The sequence below is a fragment of the Pleurodeles waltl genome, chromosome 8 (genome assembly GCF_031143425.1).
Source record: "Pleurodeles waltl isolate 20211129_DDA chromosome 8, aPleWal1.hap1.20221129, whole genome shotgun sequence".
In the NCBI taxonomy this organism is placed as follows: Eukaryota; Metazoa; Chordata; class Amphibia; order Caudata; family Salamandridae; genus Pleurodeles; species Pleurodeles waltl.
In genome coordinates, this window is record NC_090447.1 from 109,714,273 (window position 1) to 109,739,876 (window position 25,604).

At 42.9% G+C, this 25,604-nt stretch overlaps 1 protein-coding gene across 1 annotated transcript in view; it reads right to left on the reverse strand.

The window, feature by feature from the left end:
- Nucleotides 1-7,129: 7,129 nt before the first annotated feature.
- The window catches only part of P2RY2 (purinergic receptor P2Y2), a 192,226-nt gene continuing 173,751 nt past the window's right edge, over nucleotides 7,130-25,604 (reverse strand). Inside the window, exon 3 of the mRNA XM_069203848.1 lies at nucleotides 7,130-8,723. Within this exon, the coding sequence (XP_069059949.1) occupies nucleotides 7,635-8,681 (1,047 nt within the window). The 5' untranslated portion in view covers nucleotides 8,682-8,723 and the 3' untranslated portion in view covers nucleotides 7,130-7,634. The remainder of the gene's footprint in view (nucleotides 8,724-25,604) is intronic.

Here is a 25,604-nt window from a genome sequence, read left to right on the forward strand (position 1 = left end):
ATTGGGGTTTGGAGTGCTTCAGAGCCTGACCTACAAGGGACCTACCCTGCCAGTTTGCCCTGCCCTAGGGGCACCCACAGCCCACATCCCCCACCCAGGTAAAACCTTAACACGCGCAAAGTCATGAATCTGAATCTGTACTCACCCCTGGGGGTTGCTGTGATGCCTTCAAGTGCCCATCCAACTCCGGATAGGCCACCGCCAGGATGCAGAACATCAGGGGGGTCAGGGTATGACGGGCACCCCTTCCTCGTTGGGAGGCCAGCCCCAGCTGGGCCTCCGCCGTCTTCCTTACCTAGCGGCACAGGTCCTCCCACCGTTTGCAGCAGTGGGTGCTCTGCCTGTCAAAGACCCCCAGGGTCCGCACTTCCTTGGCGATGGCACGCCAAATACCCTTTTTCTGATGGGTGCTGACCTGCAGGAAAATATGCATAGAAAAAGGGATTAGTCATACCCCCCGGACTGTTACACTCATAGCCCACAATATCCCTCCCATCCCTTTACACACAGACATTGACCACCAGACATGCAGCACTCTGCCCAGGACCCCTCAGCCCCGCCTACACGAGGATTACACACACAGCAATCCATACATTCATGGCCCTTGCATCATGCTCACAGTGTACTCACCTGTTTGTCTGGGGGACCATAGAGTAAAGTGTACTGGGGTAGGACCCCATCCACCAGTCTCTCCAACTCCTCCGCAGTGAACGGAGCCCTTTCCCCAGACACTCGAGCCATTGTCGCTTCCAGACACAGGTCACAGCAGCACTTGCAGTGTAGGTCCTCTCCTGTTGAAGCTCAGGTAGCAAGTGAGTGAACAGATAGAAAATGGCGGTCACGTCCATGGCGGTGCGTACCATCACCGCCGGCTTACATCGCCATTGGTTCCTGGAACCCATAGGGACCAATGATAACTAATGCGACCCCCGACCGCAAAGGCGCCCAACGCCAGAAAAATTACCTCATTTCCACTTGTCTCTCCTCAGAGGTCAGGCAGCTGCCATTTCAGGGGGGCACAGGCCATGGCACCTAACTGCGTCACAGGAGACATTGGCACATCAACTGCCTCTCAAATTCACATACTGTTTCTATAGAGGAAGAAATGTAGATTTAGCTTAACATATGTGTGAATATGACCCCCTGCTCACGTTTTTCACCCTAGAGTTCAACCGCGAAGGATAAATAGGAGATGGAGACATACCCCTGTGTACAGACCCCTGGTGGACCTGGCAACTATGGAGGACAGGCACATTATCCTGACTTACAGACTTGACAGGGCCACAATCCAAGAACTGTGTGCCCATTTGGAGCCAGACCTGATGTCAGCTATGTGCCAGTCCACAGGTAATAGGGCAGGTCCTGTCAGTGCTCCATTTCCTGGCAAGTGGTTCCTTCCAAGCGACAGTGGCCATGGCATCAGGGATGTCTCAGCCAATGTTCTCCAACGTGCTGACCAGAGTGTTGTCTGCCCTGCTGAAACACATGCAGAGCTACATTGTATTCCCCCAGGCGAAGGATTTGGCCACAGTGAAGGTTGACTTTTATGCCCTGGGACATATCCCCAACATCATTGGTGCCATTGATGGTACACATATTGCCTTTGTCAAACCCCCCTCCCCCCGGAGAAATGAACAAGTGTTCAGGAATAGAAAAAGCTTTCACACCTTGAATGTGCAGATGGTGTGTTTGGCAGACCAGTACATCTCCCATGCGAATGCCAAGTACCCTGGCTCTGTGCATGTTGCCTATATCTGGAGGAATAGCAGCATTCCATATGTGGTGTTTCAACTCCAGAGGCACTGGGTGTGGCTAATAGGTGAGCCCATGGTCCCCACCCAGTTGATGTAGGCATATGGGTGTGAGTTTGGCCCTAAAGGTGAGTGTGTGGCTAACAGGTATCCCTCGATATTTGCAGGTGTCTCTGGTTACCCCAACCACTCAGGAATGCCAGGACAAGGGCAGAGGAACATTACAATGAGGCACATGGGCGAACAATGAGGATAATTGAGAGAACCTTTGGCCTCATGGAGGCCAGATTCCGGTGCCTTCATCTGACAAGTGGATCTCTGTACTACTCACCCAAGAAGGTGTGCCAGATTATCGTTGCATATTGCATGTTGCACAACCTGGCTTTGAGACGCTAAGTGCCTTTTCTGCAGGAGGATGAGCCTGGAGATGGTCTTGTGGCAGCAGTGGAGCCTGTGGACAGTGACGAAGAGGAGGCAGAGGAAGAAGATGTGAACAACAGAAGTACACTCATTCAACAGTACTTCCAGTGACACACAGTAAGACACTGTAATTTCACCTTCCATTGCAGTTTTGTGTTTGACATTGAACATGGCAGCTTGATTTCCCTATGTCTATGGCCACTTACTGTACCCTTTGGCATCCCACTCTGACTCCTGGTTCACAAGGACATGTCAGTATATTTTGAGATGCTGTGCTGTTGGTTGTAATGAAGGTAGAGCAGGTTGCTAATGAGTCTGCTTTCACTCTGAGAGCCCAGCTTCTCCTCTATTCACCCACTGACTTTGTCTCTGCCCTCATACAGCTCATTGGCTAAGTTTGCACTGCACAAATTCCACATACACACGGACAGGGTAGATGGCAGCAGTCAATGTGATTCAATAGCCCATTCCTGAAATGTTTTAGAGACAACATTTACAGATGTAGACTTTTTTCCCAGAGTCTTAGGGTGTAGACAGAGAAGGGTCCATTTTATTGCCTTTTCCTTCCCTGAATTTTGGATTAAGTTCTGTGCAAGTTAAGAAATGTAGAGTTGTCTGCAAGAGAATGTATTATTTGGTGTGGTTTGCACTGTACCCCTCACCCAGAATTTGAATCGGATGCAGGATTTTAGGAGAAACAGAGAAAGCAAATTTATGGTGGGATAATCTTTATTGAATGTTCACTTTCAGTGAAGAGGCGACTCCCTCCGTGAAGGACAGCACTTATTAGAGCTGGATTAGAGCCCACTGGGATTCTACTGAATTCCTAAAAAAAAACAATATTGAGAACACAACTCTGATGATTCCAAGCTGGTGACACTCCATTTTGTTGAGTTTACAAACGGATGAAACTCATTTCACCGAATAAGATGAGGAAATTCTACAGACAAAAACACCAGAAAAGGTAACAACAAAACAAGTAAAGAGAAAAGGGCATAAGTAGAGTAAAGAGCATATACGTTGGGGTAGAGACAATAAGTTAAATGTATGAGTAGAGGTGCTAGGGTATAGGCCGATATATAGGGACAAGCGTAAGGTTCTAGGACGTATTAATAGGTAGGCTGTGGTAGATTTATGCACAAAGATACTATGGCAGAGGTAGGGCGACTGGGGTTTAGATAAGGGTACAGGTGAGTCTGGGTAGAAGCAGTGCTTAATTTGTAAATAAAAAAGTGCCGGGCCCAAAGCTCTCCTCTGAAACATGCAGCTGCTGCAACTAAATCTGCAGACACGGAATACTGAGACAACATAATCCTGAAGCCATCTCGGGCCTCTTCAATCCATTTACGGCCACACCCTGCCCCTTAATCTCACTCTTGCAGCTTTTGCTTTCTCCCGTTGTGACACTTTTTTCCTTTTACTCTTCCTCTGTCTTTCCCATATAAGTCTTTTGCTCACAGTAAATGCTTGAAGCAGAAAAATAAGTGCCGGCACTCAAAAATAAGTGCCGGTACTCCGCACCAGAAACAACAAGCACAAATTAAGCCCTGGGTAGGAGTAGAGGCAATAGCATTTCTGTGGGGTCAAGTTAACTGGGTAAAGGTAGGTGTAATACATTGAGATGCAGGTGGGAGCTGAGGCATTAGGGTAGGATAGTAGTACAGAACAACTAGGAGAAAAGGTGCAAGGGTACAGGCACTAAAGTCTAGGTAAGGATAGAATTACTAAGCTACAGGCAGCAATATATGTATTATTGTATATCTGAGTATATATGGATATAGTTGCTGGTAGAGTTACACAGGTATATGTAAAATTAGAGTAATTAGGGTGTAGAAAGAAGTACAGGTGGGTACAATCAGAGGTATAGGTGCTAGTTATTTGGTGGAGTAGAAGTACTAAGGCACAGGTGTGATTTTGAAGACCTACAGCCTAGGCTGTGTTAGAGGTAGTAGGGAATATTCAGGCATAGTGCTGCTGTGGAATAGGTAGAGCTGCTATAGGATCTGAAGGGTTAGAAGAATTAGGGTATTGGAAGAGGTATGGGGAGGAATAGAAGTAATAGACTATAGATGGTGGTGGACGTACTAGAGCAATGGTTCCCAATCTTTAGATTTCTGTGGACTCCCACTTCATCATTGGAGGTGCCCTGGGACCCCCACTGAATCTTAATTGGAAATCTGGACCCCCCCGGCCTGAGTCATTACTGAAAGCTGGGGACCTAATTTGTTAATATTATTTAATTTTCTATGCAGTCGTGGACCCCCTGAGGAGGCTTCATGGACCACCAGGGGTCCCCGGACCACAGGTGGAGAACCACTGTACTAGAGTATAGGTAGGAAGAAGGTTTAGGGTGTCAAAACCCAGGGAGGTGTCGCTGGCCATGAATCTAGGAGAGAATCCACCAAGGCTCAAGTTGAGAAAGCATACGTGGGTCAGACGCTCAAACATGCTTCCGTTGAGGAGCACAAACTCAGTTGTGGTTAGGTTGAGCCTCATGTAGATGGTCGGCATCCTTGATGTCCAGGCCCGTTCTGAAATGCTGGATGTCATTGGCTGATGACACTGGCTGATGGTACAGTTACGGGTTGTCGCATAATTGTGGAGGGTTTTGTCTTGATAGATCAGCAGTACACTTAGAAGTTCCAGTTCTGTTCCTGCCTAATAGTTCCCTAACATCTACTAAAGTGATCTGCACGTGCTCAATTACAGGCCTCCCTCTAATCCGTGACCCCAGCATCATCTGCGGTGACTGACACCTGACGTCTTTTGGGTCTGCTTCCATATGTGGTCGCTAAGTTATGGAAACTTAAACTGACACGTGACACATATGTTATACAATTATACTTGATTCTATGTACGTTGGTTGTAATCATTTGAATATTTATAAGGTCAATAGCATTATGTTATAAGGTAGATGGCATTATATTATTATAATGGCATTATAAGATAGACAGCATTATATTAGATGAGATAGCATTATCCTCACAGTTGAATGTTAAAAACATAATAGTTATATGATAAATGGTTAATTTCACTTTCAACACTATTTTGTTCAGAAGACTCTATATTGCCAATTGCAGATTCCCATTACTATTTTGTTGGTAGTACTGTGGTTTTGACTCCTGAACCTGATTTAATCCTGCAATAACAGCTATAACAACTTTACACTACTGAATAATATTCCAATTTGTTGGGTCACAAAGCACCATTTATGCAGTAATACAAATTAAAGGTATGTTATTGTGAGTCATAGCACACCATAATATACCGTTTCTTCTTAAGTCTATATAGCTTTATGGTTTTCCGTTTTATCTTCATCATCCATAAGTAGCAGGTGTCATGCCACACTTTCCATTACGTTATCTTCCCCACAATTAATGCAACCTAGTGAAGTTATATGCTAAAAGGTACAAGGATGAATTTAAAAGAATTATTATTACCCTAAAACTAACAAAATAAAATGTTACAGCACATTAACGCTTCAAAATTAATGTTTACTAAATAATTAAGTTATATCACTTTATTTTTAAATATTATTTTGTAATCATTTTAAAAGAACACCTTCACTAGCATTTTATCAATTAATATTCAGCAAATGTAATTTATGCGTTTTTGTATGAATTTACAATAATGTTATTTTTAAGTTTAAATGTGTAATTTATTTTAATAAGTTATTAATTTTTTAAATTATAAAATATTTCCCATGTGTTATATTAAGTCCCTGTCTCCAATATTTTCTATTGAAGAAAGTTGTATTACCTGTTTGACAGTGCCCCTGTGTGGTGCTAGTCTTACTCCAAGGCTGTGCTGGAGTACATTTACCACTGTTTGTTTTTAAAGTAACTTTAAAAAGTGTAGTTTGTGAATTACAATGATCTTACTCTTTCATGAGTGGGTGTTAAGCATGCAACTTTATAAAACTTTCTGCATCCTTCCCTAAACCCTTCATATCTAGTAGTATTACCCATTTTCCAGCCACTCCCTCTTGGCCCTCAAACATTTAAACCTAAATCTTTGGCTTACATGTGCAGAGATTGCCAGCACTTTGGCAGAGATGTCCCAAAGAAAAGATAGGAGGTTGACATCTTCACACCAGTTTGTGAATAGCATTTTGTAGTATGTCCGTTGTACTACTGTTGTACCACTTTATGAACTATGAAATGCAGTTTGTGAATACCCCCCTTATGTCTAAGGGCCTGATATGAGTTAGGCAGAGTGGTGTCTTCTGCTCGGACACTGCTCACGAGAGGTCTAATATTCCATCACTCTAATTTACCAGGTGTTGGAGAACAGCAAACAGTTTTATCAGTCAGAAAATCCAACTAGTAAAATTGCAAGCGGATCAGGCAAAACCCCTGCCCAACCCTCTCCAAGCATGCAGATATTCTCTCTGCTGGCCTACGGCCTGCTAGCCCTGATATTCTCGCTCACCCGGCAAATTTATCACCTGCTCAGGACAGGTGGCAAATGGAATAGGAACTCTCTCTCGAATTAAGAATCCACATACAGAAAATAACCCAGTAATTCCAAGCCAGCATGTTATTCCCCATTGCACAGACAATAACTTATAATAGCTGGATTTTAGGAGCAGTGGCACTTGCCACTTTAATTCCGACCCCGCAGTGTCGCTTCGGCTAAAACCGCCTAACTTGTTGTAAGACCCAAAGTGCCATAGTCACCATTCGACTGGTTGTCACTTGTGTGATGTGTTATCAATTTCATGAAAATGTCTTCGTTGTAAACACAGCTTGCAAATTTCGGGTATCCTAGAAAATACATCTTGGTAGCCAAGTGCAATTAACTGGCCATTTTGTCTCAAATGTCCTATTATACTTTTCAAACAACCTGCCCTAAATAGACATGGCACAGTGAAACATATCATCTTTTACCTTAGAAATGTTCTTTCTCTCTCCAGAGCTGCCAACACCAAAACAGTGTCACTTAGAATTGATACAAAGGACAGTAAAAATAACAGTTTTATTGCAAATTGCAAATAAAACATTTCACAATTAAAAATATATGTAAAAACATATAGTAAAAAAAATACTTCTGCATCGCCTATTATTATGGTTATCTGCTTTTGTCCGGCTATGGGATCCAAGCGGCAAGGCGAGGGCGGCCATTTTGCCCATTACAAAACTGGTAGCGGCGACATGGTATTGAGGTGGCAAGACAAACAGAAAGGCCAATGCCTTGACATATGTGACAGTGCTACACCCCCGTTTAGTGTGGAACAAGAATGTATTGCATAATAATTTTGTGGATCAAGGGGGGTGTGATAGATAATGCATGCATTGTACAGTATTAAATGGGTGAGTTTATAAGTGTCTCCTCAAGCTTGGAAAATATGGTGGTTACTGGAGCTCGCGTTCAAGCTCAGCTTTGTGCCTCATTCTGGTAGTCATTGCTTCTTGTATGTAGGGAGACGGGTGTGATAACAGTAAATGAATTGATTTTTGAGTTTTACAACCTTGGAAGTATGTCTTCGGCCATCTCTAGATTAACAGATGGCAAATGGCCCTTGTGAGCATTGCCATTTTGTTGGATCTCTCGTTTGGTCTTTGCTTTTTTCGTTCTGAGCTTTTTCCAGATCGCAGGTCCGGCTAAAAAGTACAAAATGGGGTCCAAGCAACTGTTGGCACTGGCTAGCGGACGGGTCACCTTGTAGGCTATGTTTATAGCATTTAGCGTCACACAGTCATAGTCAAGCTTTCGAAAATAGTAATACAGAGTGCGATTGATGTGGAAAGGCAAGAAGCAGACGATGAAGACCACTGAGACAATAATGATCATTTTAATTGACTTCCTCCTTGAGCCTGAAGTCTGAGAGTTGGCCGCGGTAGACTTCATGAGTGTTTGAGCCATTAGGCAGTAGCACACTATTATGATGGTGAAGGGGAGACAGAAGAGTAAGGCTAGGTTTACAGAGCTGTAGATGACGAACTGGTCAAATAGGTCTTGTCTGGATGTGTCGTGGCAGGTGATGAGATCATTGTTGCCACTAATGGTGACAAAGTACAGGATGGGTGACTCGAAAGCCACAATGGTCACCCAGACGCATACACATGCAATGCGTGCATAGCGGACCTGTCCCCACTGCAGCGACTTTATGGGGAAGCGGATGCCCAGGAACCGATGGATGCTGATGCAAAGTAGAAAGAAAATACTGCAGTAGAGGTTGGTGTAGAACAAAAAACGGACTATCTTGCACAGAGCCTCGCTGAATGGCCAGTTGTCCCCCTTGGAGTAGTAGTAAACAAGGAGAGGCAGAGAAATGACGTAGAGCATATCTGATATCGCCAAGTTGAACATGTACGTGGTGGAGGCATTCCATGGTCTAATCCGGAAGATAAAGGCATACAGTGCAACCAAATTAAGAATCAGCCCAATGCAGAATACAATGCCATAGGACACAGGTAGAAGAATGTATTTGAAGTCTTCATCAAATTTACACCTGTAGGTTCCATTGAAGGGGATATCTTCCTCAGAAATGTTATTCAATCTGGCCATGCTTCCTCCCACAGAGAGAAGCCGGTGGAGTTATCCTCCGCCCTAAAAGAAAGCACAAGACAATAATTACAGTTATGTATCCTGCTTTAGAGATCCAAAAACAATGAATCAAGACAACAAGGTCAAGATAGTATAATTATATAATTGTGAGATCAGAATTTTATCGCAGAAAAATTAATAAACCACAAAACACTGTTTTCCCTAAGAAAATCATATATACCAAAAAGTATCTTCTACCACCAACCTAAACTGCAGGAGCAAAATATGTTAGGATAGGTTATGGGCGCACATGCAATGCCTGTCAGACACCTGTTCATTTTGGACAGGAATAAAATTAGGGGAACATCAATCCTGATAACACTTCAATCGATATATCACATTTGTATTATGTTTTCATCACTTCTCTTGCTTCTATCATTCCAAACGTGACAGACCATGCAGACTGTCCAGATCTTTGTATGAGGGGGGGCGGGGGGTGATATTGCTACATTCAAAGCTTCAAGCCAAGTTTGTTCCAAGTTCGGACGTCCTTGTTTCTGGAACTATCCCTCTGCATCACTGTGACTGACATGCCGTCCAATCACTAGTGTGATGGACATGGAGTCTGTTACACATCCATGTTTGCTGGTAAGTGTCTATACTATCTAGTGAGAAATCCCATTGTGCACAATACCCAGATTTATTGAAATGTTTACAGGAATGTGCAAGGTCAACTAAGCACATTCTGTGTAAACCAAGGACATTGCACAACTTCACTTATTTGTTAAATGTACTTGGATGTTAGAGAATAAGAGGGTTATCAGTGTTCCTGTGCACCAGATGCATTTGCAAATGAATGTGAACAAGCTGGCTGTGCACCATGCAACTGCATAAGCTATGTTGTGTTATATAAACTAGTACTGTGTTTGTATACCAAAGGTTCATGGTGCTGAAGAGGCCAGCAAACAAACACAACATGGTCTTTTTCTGCTTATGATGGATGGAGCTGCCAGGTCTTAAGGCATTTACTGAAATTTGGAAGCATAATTGGAAATGGAGAGTATACCATGGCTATACCCCAGGTTACATAAAACGCAGTGTAGGAAGTCTGCCTTGGCTGCATGGTCACCCTGGATTTTTTCTCTTTTGCTGAACACTATATTTTTGCTGGCATTAGAAATGTGTGCACTTAACCCTTGCTAATCAGTAGTAAAGTCCTATGATCCCCATTTAAACATGGGTAACTGCTGTATTCCTGATTGGCACATTTAACTTGCCTGCATGTCTAGTATGACTAGTATACGGTGTAGAAAGTGTATCCAGGGCTTGGATTCAGTTAAATACCACTTGTGGACTGCAGCACCTATTGTGCCAACCAACACAGTGTCAGTGCAAGCATGCCTACAGACGTACCCTGTGTAGCCTGACTGCTGCAGTGTACACACCTGCAGTGTGAGCTGTTAAAAATAACTCTTTTGACAGCTACAAACCCCCCTTTTAGATATTAGTAAGTCACCTGTATGTAGGCCTTGTAACACACAAGGAATGATGCATGGTATTTAAAAGTGGGATATATAGAAAATGTATATTCCCATGTCCCAACATGGACAAGACTCAAAACGCTATTTTTGATGTGGTAGGCCTAGCTGTCCTATGTGGAAAAAGAGAATATTGATTCAAATACCAACACTGTTAACTTGGGAAAGGGACAGCCTAATAAAATAAATAAAAACTTTTTATTGTTAGTTATTAAATATCCAATTCAATGTTTAAGTTGGATTTCTAATAAATATTAATGAAAAGTAACTTTTAGAAAGTAACTCTTTACCTGTGTGAACTCTCAACATATTTAGCATAAGCCTCTTCCAGCTCCCAGGCTGTGACTGAAGGACTTTGCTATCTGGGATTTGCCTGACACATTGTATTTTGGGTCTATTTTCAGTAAGGCAAACAAGAACTACTGAAAATGTATGTAGGCCAGGGCCTGGGGGCCTCAGAGAAGAACTAGGAGTGTCTTCGAGTGTCCCCCACCCACAGGTTTATGAACTTACAAAGCCGAATCCTCTCCCAGTATTATTCATAACACTTCTGGGTCTTGCTGAAGAGGGCTGGTCATGCTGTATGTGACCTGAGAGGAGCCCTGAAGGACTGAACCTGCTCTCTCTTGTACCCAAGACAAAAAGGGTGGACTCCAAGGGTCAGTAGGCCGACCTCCTGTGTGGCTACAGGGAGGTAACAAGCTCCAAGTGGCCTTTTTCTGGTGGTTCCCTGGGGACCAGTGACATAAAAGGACCCAGACCAAACCTTGCTGTCTGAGGTATTGAGGGCCCTAAAAGTGTACTCTAGTGATTGGATGGGACTTAAAATACTAAGCCAGAAGGTAAAATCTTTGATCAGGATGAACCTGGTTGGCGTATTTGATCCATGCTCCTTCTAGGTTGGCCTCAAATCGTGCCAAGACCACTCACTATCATTGGCACGTTGTGCTGCTTGGCACTATTTCAAAGTTTTAAAAATTCATATCTCCATTTCCCCTTATTGGATTTTTGTCATTTTAGTGTAATTTGGTTTATTAAATGTTATTCTTTTGTGTTATTCAGTTTGGGATTTTTTCGGTTGGTGTTGTCACTTCATTACTGTTTGGGTACTGCACAAACACTCTACACATTTCCCTAAGTTAAGTCTGTCTGCTCTGTGCCATAGCTGCCGGGTGGGGGATGGTTGAGCTCAGGTTAATTTAGTGACTTAGAGGGCTACCCTGACAAGGGATGTGATTATTCCTTAAAGGGGGCAGTCACCCACCCCAAAAAGTAATTCAGTTTCTTAAATGCTGTATTATTCATTCTCACAAATCTCACAATATGTACCATGTGCCAGTCCTCTTTCCAGCTGGCTGCAGGATAAGGGGCTGGTTTCAGAACTGAATGAGCTGTTGTGACCTAGTCATCCCTTCTGTTACAGAGTCCAGTAGTGTGAGGTGGGTTTGAACATTTTGGTCAGGACTTATTTTGGTATCCAGCCCAGCCCTATTGCTCCCTCTACCAGTGCCAACTTCGCAGAGGTAATGATTCTTTGCAGGAGATTAAATTTGAATTTATCAGCCATAAACGCAAGCATGTGAAGCATCTAAGAAGCTCACTCTATCATCCACAAACCAATGGTTTGGTTGAGAGGATGAATAGTGTGATTGTTGTTTCTATAAAGTGGGCCAAGAACAATAATTATGACACACAAGAAGCCATGAAATCAATGTTGTGTTTTTATCACAGAAACCCACATTGTATCACCAAGGCGTACCAGTTTAAATTACTTAGAGAGTGTAAAGGCACTTTGATTATTTATCCTGCATGCTTATCTAAATCTGTACAAAATAAATGACCGAGTAATGTGTATCAAAGAGCTATGCTGAGTAGAGTAGGAAATGAGCAGAATAAAATGAAAGACAGGTATGACATCATAAATTCGACCAAGAAAGCTAGCTGTTCACCCTGGTGACCTAGTAAATGTAAAGAAAACTAAACTTGCGAAATAAAGGGGTTGCCAGCTATGGTGAACCACAGACGGTAAAACAAAAACTGTGGTAATGCCTTAGTGGTGGAGGGTGGACATTGGTGGAATGTTGGTAAGATTATAAATATACAGGATGATAGGCCTACGAGGCTAGGTAAGAAAGCTGGCACGTCATTGAGCCAAGTGATTGAAAGGGAGGAAAAATCACCAGTCCCTGATGGGGTTTCCGGCGAGCATAGGTCTACTCATGAAAAATATGTGCCATGGAAGTTGAGATAAGGTTCCACTCATGGTAAAGTCGTTGTACAAAAAAATGATCACAGGTGCCTTGTGTTTGATTGTTAGTGCCTTGAACTGTATACCCTTTCCCAGACTGATCACTAGTGAGGCGAATTCAGTGTTATGGGCACGTGGACCTGTTTGCTGGGCTGCTGTAAGTTGTTACCATCACACGATCTATTATAAACATCTGCTGCCCCTGGGCAGATGCTGTTCCCCAAACTCAAAGCATGACATTGACCAGGGTGATCGGGAGGCGGTACTGCTGGGAGGTAGAATTCTTCAGAGCGCTTTGAGATGGGGAAAAGCAAGCGCTAAAAATTGGTGAACCCTGAATTTCACGAGAGAGATCGGCACCTAAGGGAAGGCAGCGCTTACTCTGTAAAAATCGAAAGTAACAGGAGCTGTGTTTTTCTCAGGAGAGTCCCGTATTTTGGCACTGCAGTCTGTGACTGGTGTGGCCCACTGCAGGCACCGTAGGCGCTAGGCGTTTGTAATCCACTAATACAATGCTGCCTGCGTGACTGTTGGTCCTAAAACGCCTCTTCAGTAAAAAAGGAAACTAGAATTTGCAAGACATAATGGAAGAAAGAGATTTTCCAGTAACCTTTAACAATTAATATTCAATGTAAAACAATTTAACGCTTTTTTAAAGGCTTTTTACAATTAGATGGAAAGTTTTGCCATGCCTTTTTATAGTGCATTTTCCTTTGTTGCGGTGTGCTTTTGGGTGCACCGATCGCACATGTGTGTAATTTAGTGCATACTGGGGTAAAGTGGGCGCGTCGCACTGAAGACGGTTCGGAAGAAACAGCATCCCCGTCAAGCAAGTCCCAGTGCAGAGAGGACATCGAGTGACTGCGGCAGTCCCCGGGGACATCTAGCTTTGCAAACTGCTATCGGATATGGCGGGAGCCATTTCACTGCAAACAACTGAAGGAGGGGGAACTGGAAGATATGCGAGATGTGCTCTTTTTTCTTTCCACCCGCAGACTCTTTTAAACGCTGTTCCACACACAAGAGTAATTGTTCATTTACCTTAAAAACTATCAGCCTGTTCTACCAGTCCTTTTCATCGGGATAGTAACTGGATGCTAAATTATGCGAGCCTTTCTGGAAGGAAGAGAAACAGGAAAGCCGCTTTTTGAAGAAAAAAAAAAATGAAAAAAAAAAGAAAAGCCACATTGCAGATGCTTTCAAGCAGTGCCTTCTTCAATTGTTACGCATGACGATTACCAGCTGTGATGACGGGGACACCCAGCACGAGGCAATGGGCGTCCTGTCACATCAACTCCCTCGACACCAGGGCTGGATTCCAGCGCTACTCCCTTGATCACCTGTTTGCCTGGTGGCGAGGGTTTGGAGCATACGAGCCAGGGCCGGCTTTAGGTGGGTGCGACTGGTGCAGCCGCACTGGGCGCTGGCCTGAAGGCGGCACTAACCTCGGGGGCTACCTTCAGCAACAACTTGCGGTTTAAAAGCACCTACTGCAGAGTTCCTTGTGCTTGCTGCTTCCAGGCAGCAATACAAATGTCAAGGTCACTTTTCGGACCGATGTTCCTGCTAGAGAGAGAGATCGGGGTTTTGTCTAGTTTTAACTCGCCATGAAGTATCACAGAGGGTTGATGTGCCTGCTGCAAAGAACAGACCTGTAGTTTATGTGGATATCCCAGAGCATTTGTTGAAAAAGCCTTTAAAAGCACTTCAAAACAAATGAAATGTATGTGAGTGGGGTGTGGAGAGATGAGGGGCAGGTGGTAGTGAACAGATCCGAGGAGGTGGTTTTTGGGAGGGGGGGGCAAAAAGAATTATCGCACCGGGTGCCACCAGCGCTAAAGCTGGCCCTGATACGAGCCATCCTGTCTTGCAACCTTTTCGGGCGTGAGTGTACCCGTGTCACTCAACAGAATGTCCCATCACAGCCATAGATGTGACAAAGCAGAAAGCCCGCTAGGAGCCAGCGGCCACAGGACACCACCACGGCAGGCACATTTTCTGACTTTTGTGGGTGTGGTATCACACCAGATCAAGCCGGCTGGCTGGCGCGATAACCAGGTGACAAGAAGGACTGTACGAGCAGTGTCAGCAGGAGAAGCACACAGCTTAAGGGAGAACTAATGAAAGGAGCTAGAGGCTGGGCTTGGGAGTCTGGCAAACTTACTCAGGCCAGAAAAACAACCAGAGCCAGGTGGTCCAGGAGCCCGCCTCCTTGGTGACTTACTGGCCCCACCAACCTGACCCGCTATGACCATAATATTTACATTGATCCTGAGTTGTTTAAAGAAGGCCCTGCAAAATATGTAAATTGGGACAGTGGGCTTCTAATAGGCAGTTAAGGGTAGCTTGAAGTGTAGCTTTACTAGGCTGAAATCTCTCAAAAGCGCTAAGGTACTTCTAGGCACTTTAATACGAGCAATTCCAAACTTTACTTCAAATTCAGCCCTGCTTATCATCCTTTCTGCCGTCAGCTCTTTGTTTACTGGTGCTCTGCTGACCAAGCACCACCCAGCCAGATGGCTATCTCAGGGTCCATATTTTGCCTCCTCCTATTTTCCCTTTACACACTTATTTCATCAGCATCATTTCTGCAATTAGATAATTTCTGCAATTGACTATTCAGACCGACTTCTCTAAAGATATAATTTTGTATTTTCATTTTAAACAAGCATTGGCAAAGTCAACAGGTCTCGTTTTTAGCCATGTTGTACAGCATCACTGATGCCATGCAGCATAGTGAATCTTTAAAAAAAAAAAAAAAAAGAGGCTATGACATATTGGTTAAATTAGTTTGAAGGTATCTGCACCACGATTGCTTGCAGCAACAAAATGACACAAGGATTTCTTTATTTAACGATTTGGATTCGTAAATAAAAAAAAAGTAGCACGGAGGTAGAGAGTGAAGCAACACAGAGGGTGGTGTGGCAGGATGCATTCTCATGGAGTACTGAACCCAAACCAAACAAGCATTTGCAATGCAACAGGTCTCGCGTTTGCTCGAGTTAGAGCTATTAGCGTTGTAAATTCCAAAACAGGGCTTTTCTTGCCACATAAATTGAAAATGAAAAGTAGTACAGTTTCACATAAGCGAGCCCACGGCCACCAAGAAGCGTGATAGAGACACACAAAAGAAAAAATAAGTTCACCCCCAGTCAAACATATCAGCTAAAGTGCAATTAGCCATGTAACAAGGGAGATGTCCAAGGCGTAACTAAACCGCCCCAAGGAGGAACAAACGTAAAGCAGTTACCAACGAAAATAAAGGATTTTTGAAAGGCACGCCCACGAACAAGTGATAGTGATGGGTGTGGTTAAAAGCCCAGATACAAAACAACACATCAGAAAAGCAGCGTTGCTATGCTCGACCTAAAAAGTAGTGCTTGAAAAAAGCACGTCACAGAAGCAAAGAAGCCAGCCAATCAGAAGAGATGGGAACGAGGCTATGCTCCATAGGGAGGAACAACACAAAATTGAGAAGCTTGGGCACAAATAAGAAGCAGGTGAATGAGAGCGAGAGGAAAGCCAACCAATGGTAAGCAATCACTGGGGTCCAAACCCTTGTATGCTTTTGGTAAGCCCACTAAAAGTCTTGCAACTAACTTCCTTCTCACTGTCTATTATGCTTGGCTTAAAAAGAGAACAAATCAATGACATTACTCGGAGGTGTAAAGAAACAAATGGTGGTATATAGCATCCTTTAATGAAACACCCCGCAGAAATCACTGCCTTTTCAGGCTTGCTATTTCATTTTCAGGAGAAACTCACATAGCAAGATCGGAAGACAAAACATACAACATAGGTTTACCCCGGCCTAGATATTAGTTAAACAATCCATTGGTATCATGCACCAGAGTCCACTATTGCAAAATGTGCTATTGAATTCCAGGTTATCACTATAGTAGCATTTGCAAAACAATAGTATCCACATCAAATACTTTTAGAACACTACAATGCAATAATTTCTATTCAAACTCAATGTGCGAGTTAACATCTGAAGCCTGGCTATACATCAATAGAAATTAATAGAGATTATATCTAAGGAATTGCAGTTTCTGCCAATTAACGCATGAAATCATTTTAATAGTAAGAGACTTGTGGGATATTGGTCCCCTCAGAGGTTATACATAATATGTATAATGAACATTAACATCAGAGGGTTATAAGAAGGCTGTATAGATACCCACTTGTTAGTGAAGAATACCCACTATTGAGACTTTTGGACTAACAAGCAGTCCAAATGTCGGACCTAATGCCCAATATTCTTACCTTCATAATGCACTTTTCGCTCAATATTTTGATATCACCATTAATCACTAAACTATGAATGATTGAAGAACTATCCCTTAAGAGAATGACTGAACAAAGGAGGAAGCCCCCCTGTGCCTTCAATATGCATATTTTAAAACCTAAAAGAAATATATCTAAAAAAGTAAATGGGTCAACACAAGCTACTTTAACAACCAAATGAAAGAGACTAAAACAGTCCTCTAAAGTTGTTACAAATGCTGAAAAAGTAATGCACTCAGGTCACTAAATATGAAGTTAGGACATACAAATGTGATTCATTTTCCAAGAGTTTCCACAATGAAGTAAATCCGAACTGGCAGAAAATTGTGCTCCTCTAACTCAGATATCTCTAACATCACTATCTCAAAGAAAGCAAAGTTAAGGTTTCTCTCAATGGCATAGTCAACTGCATGAACCTCCAGTTATGAGGCAGACTGAATGTCTGCAAACTTGGTTACAAATATGAGCAAGATTCTACAACCTAAGTGGTTTCAAATCATCAACTTATCTCTGGAACAAATCTGAGCACATTAGACCTGTGCTCCAAACCCCAAGATATGAGCAAACAGCTTTGAGAATTTCTGTCCTATCACAAGGCTCCCATTCCTATGAAAATCGTAGAAAAGTGAGCTCATCTCAGCTTAGAGACTGTTTGGAAGTAAAACCTTATTGGTGATTTTCAATCATGTGTCTGCTTGGGGCAGAGCAATGAAATCCGTAGGTTGTCGGTGGTGGATGCCACTCTAAAATTTAGATGAAAATGGCAGCTGCTTCCTAATTATGTTAGGCTCATCCTTGGCCTTTGACACAGTGGACCATAAAAACCTTCCACAAAACCTCACAGAAAAACATGACTTAAGGACACTTTACTACACTGATTTGAAACCTGTCCTCTAACAGATATTAATGTGTACAACATGATAGGACTCTCTCTAAATCCATCCCTCTCACCTGTGGTATACACCGGGGCGTGTAATTGACACCCTTTTTTATTATATATGTTGATTGTCTTGGATTCCTGAGGTAACCAAAAGATTTCCCATTATCTCTAGGTAGACAATACCAAGTTAGACCTTGACCATTCAATCCCACCGTCCTTTTAACCAACATAAAAAAATGTCTGAAATGTAGATAAAAGAAACTGGATAAATGTGATTGAGACTGCTGGTGTTCAGGGGCATATTTACAAGCCCCTAGCGCCACCCTGTGCCGCATTAGTGTAATTTTTTTTAACGCTATGACAGCGTTAAGAAGGACTTTCTCCAGCGCCATATTTACAAACTAGCACCGTGCTTGCATTGTGCCATTTTGTAAAACCTCGCGCCACATTATGCCTGCGCCAGGCATAATGTATGCAAGGGGGAGGGGTTCCAATGCAAGGAGGCCTGAAAAAATGGAGCTGTGAAATTTACATTTCACTGCACCATTTTTTCCGTCATTTTTAACGCCTGCTCAGCAAGCAAAGTGCCACAATAGCATAAAAAATGTTGATGCTATTGTTCTAACGACCGCCATGGTGCGCTGTATTGTAAGTATGGCGCAACCATGGTGTTGTTAAGTGGGGCAGGAGTGACGCAAGAAAAGTTGCATCGGGACCGATGCGCCACTTTGTTGTAAATATGCCCCTTAGTACTCATATTATATAAGAAACGTAATCTTGAATCCTAAATCAAAAATATGGCTAAAGGAACATTTTTCCAGCACAAACTACTTTATAAGAGCAAACCTTTTTTTACAACTTGTTGACCAAAAAACTGCAGTGCAATCCCTTGCTCTTTCCCACTTCAGCTACAGCAATGACATTTTCAATGGACTTCCAAAGAACAGCCTCACATGTTTAAAGGCTCTTCTCCACTCTGCAGCAAGGTGGGTACCAAATTGCCACAAAACTGATCACATCACATTTGACTTCTCCTCCTTGCTCCTTGAGGCGGCTCCCAATTCAGGCAAAATGCATCTGAAAATTATGTGTTGAACCCACAAGGCTCCACACCTATATACCCCTAAATATCTGTCACAGAAACTGACCATTGTTACTGTATCTTACCTAGTTAGAAGCAGAGAGAGAGAGATCCAACAGTTTAAGGAAAGGATCTCCATTTTATGAACTTTCTCAAGCTTTCCACATAAATTATCAAACTTTTTGCCAAACTCTTTCAATATGTTATGCCCATTCCACCTTTTTAAGAGCTCCTTGAGAAAACATCTGCTCAAAAATACATTGTTACATAATATCCTATCAATCTATTTTAAAGTGAACATGTTATTTATGTGCTTGTTTATTTGAGTATTGGGTAGGAGTCAAATAAGTGAAGGCTATCATGGAGCACCAATGAGAGGAAGAGAACTCAATAGTTGATGTGTATACACAGCTGCTGGAACAGCAATATGAACTCTACTGTCAACTTGGGCACTGAGGACAAAGTATCAGCGTGGTCACTGACCGTGAGAAGACACATGGCTGGACAGGAGTAGGCTAGCTACAAAGAAAATGTGCGCATGGTAAAGTGGTGGTACACAGGGGCAGTTTCTCAGGATCCAGCCTTAGGCAGCCATTAATTGAGGATGTAATTTCTCAAACAAAAGTAGAAAATTGCAAAGCCTGACAACTCATCACACATGGGGACTGGCTCTAGTGCCGCTTAGACTGAATGGTGGGATACCCTAAACTTTACCCATTCTCACTGGGTAATCCTGAATTTTATATGTATTTCCCTCATTGCATCAGCCAGGCAGACTGTAGTATTTTCATGCTGTCAAAAATGCTTTAATCCATGTCACAAAAAAACCATCAAACAATCATAGGGGGAAGAAAATAAAAATCACAACATAAAATTAATCAAATATTTGTTCAAAAAGACGAGCACACCCCAAGCCAATAAGATTATTATGTAAAAGCAAAATGTATATTTTGCAGAAATTTTCATATTTAAAAACAACCCTTGCCGTATCATCAAGTACTCAATTTTCAAAATGAGCAAGCTGAATAAGTTACATAAAATTGAAGCAAATATGCATCATAAAAAAAAATCTAAACAAAATTTAAAGATATGGTTCGATATAATGAGAATGGCCAACTGCAAAATGGGATGAAAATCTCTTTAGAAATAAAAAACACATATAATATCTCCCTCTTAAAGACTCACAATATAAAACAGTGCACCGAGCTTTTAACTTAACAGCCCCAGTGCAACAATTAACAGTAGCTGGTTCATCTAAAAGCAGCACTTTCTCCTGCTGTGGATTTAACAGGCCCAAAAACCCTGTTTCAGAGAAGACGGGGCGAGTTTAAATGTTAGAGATCAATGACCGATGAACTTAAGGGGTGTGTTTAAAGAGGAGTTTGTGTCCCATCATTTTCATCATCAAATTTATCGACGATATCAAATACCAGAGATGACACCGGCCCATGTTAAGCTGATGTTGTAGGATATGTTGATGTTCAAGGAATTTCCAAGGCCTGGTCCTCATCACCTTCTTGTCTACAATTGCTACTGCCTATTGGTGTTGACAATTATCACCATGAGAAAGGAAAAGAGTGAGAGGTGATCATCCACACTTCATATGGATCTGAAACCAAATCAATCCACAGATTTGGTTTACTGTGTCTCTCTTCTGATTTAGAAAGAAGGCAGAAATCCATCTTATCTTTAAAGTACCTGATTACAAACAAACAAGTTGCCACCAAGTTTTTGTATATCAATCAGTGCCTGCCTTCCAATGTACACAACCTCTAATTTGTCACTATAATTGACCACCTTACACAGCACTCGGTGGCTTCTCAACTAGTTCCAAGCAGCTCATGTTATCACAACTGTAGGACATTAGTGTTTACTTAAGCTACAGTTTAGGTTATCCCTGCTTTATGGCATTCTCGAATAAGGGGATGAGGCAGTGTAGGCTTGCGTTACTGTCATTTGTCCTAGTTACTAATCACACTGACATATCATAATAACAAGTGATTCATTGTGGCCTGGAACAAAAGCAGGCCCTAAGAATTGCAACACAATGTGACATTGGAAAACAATAGCAAAAGCATAAATACGAACATGAGGTTTAGTTTAGTTTTGTTTACAGGTTTTATATAGCGCCCGGCTACCAGAAGGCCTCCCAGCGCTAAAGTTGACACTATAGACTGCTGGATACACCTAAACTAAGTCCTAAACAGCCAGGTTTTCAAAGCCTTACGGAAGCACAGTTCCTGGCCATGTTGATGAAGTTCCAGCGGGAGAGAATTCTAGAGTTTAGCAGCTCTGTAGGCCATAGTTCGTCCACTCCATCGAGATCCCTGGAATTTGGGTCTATTCTACAAGGAAGCCATTGATGATCTGAGAGACCTATTGGGGATGTAGTAGGAGGCCAAAGACCGTAGTTAAATTGAATCCATTCACACAGGGCCACCTCACATACAACCACTGTAATATTGGGAAAGGTAAATTATGGCCCATTTCAAAATGCAAACCAACAAATCAGATGCCCATAATAAGAAATCTGAGTGCCTTGATCAGTTTGGACATGTTACTAGAAGGCGGGTAGCTACTATTTCTGTCTGAGATTATTTGACCTGCTTTATTCATATGAAAATTCTGCTGAGAATTTTCCTTATATCGCACAAGCTTATTCTCAAATAGGTTATTGCAATGTCATTTTTTATATGGCTGATAAAACTAAGCAGATTTCAGTACATCTATCTTTAAAGATTTTTTCATTAGGCATATGATTTTTCATCTAGGGAAACTGCATGGGTTCTGCTAAAAGTATTTCAAATAGAAACCTTATCTCAAAGGTTGATCAGCCTCAAACAAATTCTTTGTAATTCCTAAATTCAGGTGCAACAGATGGGGTGGGATGCCGCCCTGGGTCCTCATCCATAGAGGGTGGAACCTACTTCCATCATCTCTGAAAAAGTAGGAGCTACTGACCAAGACCAACAAACTTTTAAAAGCTGTTTTTGTTGATATCAATGTCTAACTCGAAGTTTTCTTTATGCAGTTCTAGTCTTTTACCGGAATATTTTTACAATGCTAAGAAACCTCCTTCTAGGTGAAAGCAGTGCTGTCTAAGTGCCAAAACAGATACGTAGGTGGACTTCAGGAAGGTGGAGCAGTGCTAAATAGAAAGGAAGCATGTGGTACAGGAATTACTATAGGAATAACTAGGGAATAGAAGCCAACGCGGGGGGCATGGGTGTCTCTCCTCATAGAGCACAGACTTAGAAAAAATGGAATGAAAAAGCCAGTTTTATTTTCAACACCAAAAATGTTCGAAAAAAAACAAAAAAAAACAGCAAAAATTGGGAGTCAGTCATTAATGGACTCAAATGCATTTCTCCAAAAAAGCTTCCAGAGTAACCGAGGAAAACACAAGGAATGCTTATTTATTCCAGAGTGCAGTAATATTGCTATTCCCCAACAACGGACTTGCACCTCTCTAAGTCAACATTCCTAACTAACATAACTAACACAGGACAATCACATGTATGACGGCATAAGGCTAGGTCAAACTGCCCTGACTCCCTTTGAGGCAATTGCAGAATTATCCACATCATTTACTCTCTTTATATATTGATTGAATTTCTATATGGTCCTCCAAATGACCTACATATTACATATAAAATATTAAATATTAAATATTAAATATTAAATATTAAATATTATTAATAACCCAAAAGGTCAAAACCATTCTTTGCATTCATTAAATATGCGATATTAAATATTAAATATTAAATATTAAATATTATTAATATCCCAACCTGCCCTGCCACCAATCCTGGCGCTGCTCAGGCTGGGCTGGAGAGAGCCTACTGAGCATGCAGGACGGATGGCCAAACACCCAGGAACTCTGAGGGAGAGTGCTATGCACTCCCTCTCACTCCTCATCACCCCCGTGGCACCACCCCTTCATAATGAAACGATAATAAACACTGTTTATTATTGTTTCCTTGTGAAGGTTTGCAGCTGCCATTGCTGGTGGGGGGCAGCGCTCCTCCACCCTAATGGAGGAGCCGCCCCTTTCTCCCCACTTACGGAAGAAAAGGACATTCTGGCTAGCTGAGGACCACATGTCCGAAGGTGTAAAAGAGCTGGCTAAAAGGATCTGTAGGGAGAATCAGAGGTGTCACACTGAAAGCCCACAGGTTTTGTCTATAGGTAAGCTGTGTGGGATGGCTGAGGATCTCTGAGGGTGCAACAAGGCTCTTTACAGGGACAGCTAGAGGTAACGAATGACAGAACGAGGGTCTCTTGAGGGCTGGCTGGAGGTGTATGTCGACATGTCTATGAGCCAAATGGATTTTTGTCACCGCAATGACTGTCACATTTATGTCTGGAGCCCTTTTATGTCTGAGCCAGAGTGGTAGCCCTTTTCTTTTTTCCAAAGAAAAGCTCCAAAAGCTCCAATTTGACTCCAGAAAATAAAATTCAATGTTTCTGGCAGCTTGAGAGTCCCAGCAGATGGAGAAGGAGCATTTTGTGAAATTTCTGCCATAACAAACTTTTTTACTTTGCCTGAGCTGTGGGCTCCCTGAACCACAAGTCACGCTCTACACAACTGTAATTTAAAAAATAGTTATTGCTTTTCTAGTAAAAGTCCTCTGAGGCTGAGAAATTGCATAAAACTAGCCTAACTCACGCAGACTCAAGGGCATGCAAGAAAACTAGAGGGGAGCATGAACCCTGAGAGAGCATACAGAAAGCACATAAAATAGTCTTAAATTCAGACCGCAGAGTTTAGACCGACTCAAAGAAAGTATCAAAGACAGAATCTAGGCGGGGCCTCATCGCCTCATTCAGATAAAATACAATCCACACTGCGTGAACTGAGCATGCGTACAGCCTGCACCCGCACAGCAATTCTTCTTGCATCAAGAAGTCTAGTTCACGGTATTTCTGGTAATTGCACTTGTTTGTGGGTGCGGCGCGCTAGTGAATTCTGTTCTTGGAATGCACATGGGATTTGTTGAAACCTAGTATGCACAATTTCCCTTCCTCAAGCACAGCACGTACTGAACGTTGTACTAAAGTGTGTAACTTATTTTTGCTGAGTAATCCTGCACCTTCATGAAAGAGTTTGTCTCTTTGAACAACGTGAGTTATCACAGCCACCTGTTTACTTCCTTGGTATGTTCATCTGTAGATTTCAGCATGATTGACTGCGCAGAGTTATTTTTGCCGTTCGACATGCAGTGATCTCTCCACCTGTTCTCCACTTCTCCAGCAGAAGTGATGCTCCACTTCAAATAAATCCCACTAGTAGGTAGTGTTGTGAGGAATGGAAAATGTAGGTGTAGGGATGTAGAAGAATGCAAGTAGTGGAGAGTAGTGAATCTGCTTCCTTGGTGTACACTGAGAACCAGGGGCGGCTCCTCTGTTAGGGTGGAGGAGCGTTGCCCCCCACCAGCAGCAGAAGCTGCAAAACTTTAACAACGAAGGGATAATAAACTATGTTTACTATCCCCTCATTGTGAAAGGGGCAGGGCATCTGGGGTGAGGAGCTGTGAGGGGGAGTGCTCAACACTCCCCCTCACTGCGCATGTATGTTTGGCCAGATGGCCAAACACACATGCGCAGTAGGCTCTCTCCAGCCCAGCAACTGTTGCCGGGCTGGAGAGAACCTGCACAGGCTCCCGGTCTGCCTGGGAGTGCCCAGCCAGGGCGCTCCTAGCCAATCCTAATACTGCTTTGAGCAGCGTCAAGACTGGCTGCAGGGCAGGTTGGGAGCCTGTGTCTGTGTGTGCAGCCAGGAGGGAAGGAGGGAAGAGGAGCGCCGCACAGGACCGCGCCAAAAAGATAAGTCTTTTTTATTTTTTTATTTTATTCAATTTTAGGTGCCCTACCTGCCTCCCAACAACACACCCCCTGCGCGCCGCACCCGCTCCTTTCGAGTGAAGCAGGCCGCGACTGCTGAGAACAGGCTCGGAGGAGCTGGATGCCACTCAGGAAGTGGAGGGATATGTGCAGGATTAGGTAATTTCTCCTCAGGTATCCTGGCCAGCGGCATTTCATGGGTGCCCAGGGCTCTACTGCAAGCAAGAAAAATACCCCCATACACTCTCTGGGTATTAAAGATGGCCATAATTGGGGCGTAGTGGGACCTCCACAATCTTGGGCCCCAGTGCCAATGTACTTGTATCACCACTTTCTTCTAGGTCACTATGGACATCACTTCCAGTCCTGGACATTTATGTGATAGTCTAATGCATTCCGGCTGTTGCGGTCTTGCTGTGCTTCTATTGAACTAATGAGACTACCGCATCTGAAATCTACCATTTGTAGGTGAAAAGGGCAGGACTGGAGACAGTGTCTGTAATGACCTGTAATGAGGTCACCCTTCACTGCACAGGCTGCACTTCTGATATCTGAGCCCCTGCCCAACTCAAGTTCTCCCTCATTGGTGCTCAAGAATGGAGACACCTGGGATGTTGAAAGAGTAGAAAAGATAGAGACATTAAGGAGGATGGGGATGCTGAAAACAAACATCAAGATGGCTGTCCCTTCTATACTAGAAACCGAATTTTACACCTCAGTGATCATTTTAATTCATCTGCCCCTGGTGGGGGCTGAATTCTTCTGTCCTGGAAAACAAAAGACCTGCCCTACGCGCTCATTACTGTTGGTAAATTGATCCCCAATTTATGAGAAACATGATTCCCGGTGACACTGGTTTACCCAATATGAGGAGGAAAGTCATTTGAAGGGGTCTCCTTTTTTAGGTCTAGCTAGAGACAGCTGTGACCCACAGCTCATGTAATCACAAACAATTAATAAGTATTGGCAAAGCCAATCAGTTCTTCTTTGTCATTGCTTTTACAATGTGCAAGCACTGGCAAAGCCAATAGCGATGACAATCTCAAAAGTATAGAAAACATTGTTT